The sequence below is a fragment of the Eimeria maxima genome, genomic scaffold (genome assembly GCF_000499605.1).
Source record: "Eimeria maxima Weybridge genomic scaffold, Emw_scaff1867, whole genome shotgun sequence".
Classification (NCBI taxonomy): domain Eukaryota; phylum Apicomplexa; class Conoidasida; order Eucoccidiorida; family Eimeriidae; genus Eimeria; species Eimeria maxima.
The window spans coordinates 2,501-5,464 of NW_013564771.1; the positions used below are offsets into that span (position 1 = coordinate 2,501).

Sequence of the window (2,964 nt, forward strand, 5' to 3'; positions counted from 1 at the left end):
GCTGCTGGTTATAAGGAACAGTCCGGGTTACCCCTGGAGAGTGTCTCTTTTCTTCCCATTCATTTAATAAAAACAATAGCCAAGGAGACCTTCAAGACACAGGTGAGGTGTACGTACACCCGAGTCTTGCTAAGGGCCCCACGGCGGGGGGAGCAGCTGCTGCTGCTGTACCGCCTCCTCTCTTATGTATAAAGAGGCGTCCTGCCTTCTTTTTTATCTTTATTATGCATAATATAACAACAAAATAACTCTTTTAATTCCTTATAAACAAGAAAGTACTACTTGCATGCACACAAGGGACCCATTAAGCCCCTTTACCTCCCCACAACCCCTAAGGCTGCTCATGTACCAAGGGGGCCTCCCAGCAGCAGCAGGGGGCCCCCCTCCAGGTCACTTCGCTGCTACTGCTGCTGCTCTCTTTGCTGCTGCTGGTTAGCGGATAGATATCTTCTCGTCTTTATTTTAATAGAGGAAATTTCTTCCTATTTTTCTCCTTGTCTTTAGGCTGCGTGTGCTGCAACAAGCGCAGCAGCAGCAGCACCGACCGCAGCAGCAGGAGCAGCAACCGGAGGTGGACCAGCAACGGGACAGCACACACAGCAGCAAACAGCAGCAGCGCAGTTGCAGAGAATATAAATGTGTTGCTGCACATTTATATTCTCCTGTCCTGTGTTTTGCCGCCACCAGCTACTGCTCTCTGCTGCTGCTGCTAGGGGAGGAGATGCAGCATCCTCAACTGCAGCAAATCCCTCCTAGGGTCTTTGCATGCATCTGCAGGCTGCAGTCTCCTCCTTGCTGCATAGCTGAGGTGTGTCTGCTGCCGTGTGAGGTCGTCTGTGCGACACTGCATACGGGCCCAGCAGCAACAGCAGCAGCAACAGAAGCAGCAGCAGATACAGCACCAACAACGGAAACGGCAGCTGCACCAGAAACAGCAGCAGCAACAGCAGAAACAGGAGCGGCATCAGAGGCAGCAGCATCACCAGACACAGCAACTGCAGCAGCAGAAGATGCAACAACAACAGCAGAAGAAGCAGCAGCAGATGGGCAGCTAGCTGCAGCTCAGCTGCTGCAAGATCGGGGTGCCCATTACGGTTTGCTGCTAAGCAGCATCGATTCCTCTGACGGTTCTGCTGCTGCTGCTGCTGCTGCCGATTTGCCGCTGCAGCAATATGCATTGGGGCTTTGTCCTTGCGTGCTGAAGGGGCTGCATGCAGCAGCACAGCAGGCCATCCGAGCCCCTCGTCGCTGCCACTCTGCTGCTGCTGCTGGATCTACAGTAGCACCTACTTCAGCAGCTGCAGCAGGAACGTCAGGAGCAGCAGCTGCTGCTGCTGCTACCGCCACTGAGGCTTGTGGATCTGATGAGTGCTGCAGTTGTCTGCATGCACTTGGGGCTTTGCGTATTCTTTTTTTTATAACAGGAGATACACAAATAAATAATGAGGAAATAATAAGAAGAATATTTACTATAGGTAAATTAAGACAAGGAACACCTCTTCCCCTACCCGCAGCAGCAGCAGCAGCAGCAGCAGCAGCATCAGCTACCCCAACACCACATATACCCACGGAGAACGGTACAAAGCATCAAGGGAATGGTGCTCCTCCAGCAGGTGCCACTACAACACCAGCAGCAGCACCTGCTGATGCTGCTGGTGCTGCTGCAGCAGCTGCTGCTGTTGGCCGCCTGCTTGAAGAGTTGAGGGCATCGAGGCTGCCGCTCTTTATGTACCCCAAAGCTGGCGAGATTTGGGCCCTTAGACGCCAGCAGCTTAGGCTGTGCATGCAGCGCTACCTGCAGCAGCAGCAACAGCAGCAACAGCAGCAGCAACAGCAGCAGCAACAGCAAGTGGGGTTTCAGACACCCCATTCTGCTGCAGCTGCAGCACCAGCTGCAGCAGCTGAGATATTGCTGCAGCAAGAAATGAGTTTGCTGAAGAAGGAGGCTGTGCATAGCATAGATTGGCACAGACCCCAGGAGGGACAGCAGCAGCAGCAGCACCAGCAGCAGGAATTCTTGTTGCTGCTGCTGCGGTCCGAGCTGTGTCTGGTACAGTGGCACTTAAAGGCCCGCAGCCACACATACGCAGCAGCAGAGCATGCACATCGTGTGCTGCAGCTATTTGCTGCAGATATATCAAAGTTTGCTGCTGCTGCTGCTGCTGCTGCAGCTGCTCTTCCTCCAGAGTCCTGCAGCAACGGCAACAGCAGCAGCATCAGCAGCGTGGCTGCAGTGCCCGTTGAAGCATGCAGGGAGCAGCAGCAGCAGCAGCGGCAGCAGCAGGTATTGTCTTTGCATGCACTGCAGCAAGCTGTAGAGACAGAAGAGAGACACTTTTGGCTGTATATGACGCAGACACATCCTTATCATTTTGCTGGAGGTCATCAGCTGCTGCGTCTCCTGTCTCTTGATCTGCAGCAGTTGCTGCAGCAGCAGCTGCAGCAACTGAAGCAGCAGCAGCAGCAGCTGGTGCAGCAGCAAGTTGCTGCTGCAGCAACGCTGCAACCGTCCTGGGTGATTGAGCAGCTGCAGCCAACAGGCCCTGCTGCTGCACGAGCTGCATATACAGCCGAGGAGGCGCGCAGCATTTTGTCTCTCTTTCCTGCTGCAGAGGCTGCTTGGCGTACCTGCACTTATTCATTTGTTAGTCTCTATAGATGGGCAGCAGCAGCAGCGAAGCACTGTTGGCAGCAGCAGCTGCAGCAGCAGCAGCCGCAGCAGCCGCAGCAGCAACAGCAGCAGGAGGAAGATAAACAGCAGCAACAGCAGCAATGGAGACAAATATTGGATATGCTCCTTCCCCCTTTGCTGAATATTTTGCATGCAGAGGAGACATGGGCAACAAAAGTGTCTCCTTGTCTCTTCTTAGATCGTCATTTAGAGACACTTAAGGAAGAATTAGATCTATTTATACATACACAGTTACCTATACACCACAATTAAATTATATATATATATATATA

The 2,964-nt window shown here is 53.0% G+C and overlaps 1 protein-coding gene across 1 annotated transcript; it reads left to right on the top strand.

The window, feature by feature from the left end:
* Positions 1–721: 721 nt before the first annotated feature.
* Positions 722–2,944, top strand: EMWEY_00056080 (hypothetical protein, conserved; the record flags this gene model as incomplete). The annotated part of the gene is made up of 1 exon (XM_013480378.1): positions 722–2,944. One exon carries the CDS (start codon positions 722–724, stop codon positions 2,942–2,944), a length of 2,223 nt encoding a protein of 740 aa, XP_013335832.1.
* Between the last annotated feature and the right edge of the window lie 20 nt (positions 2,945–2,964).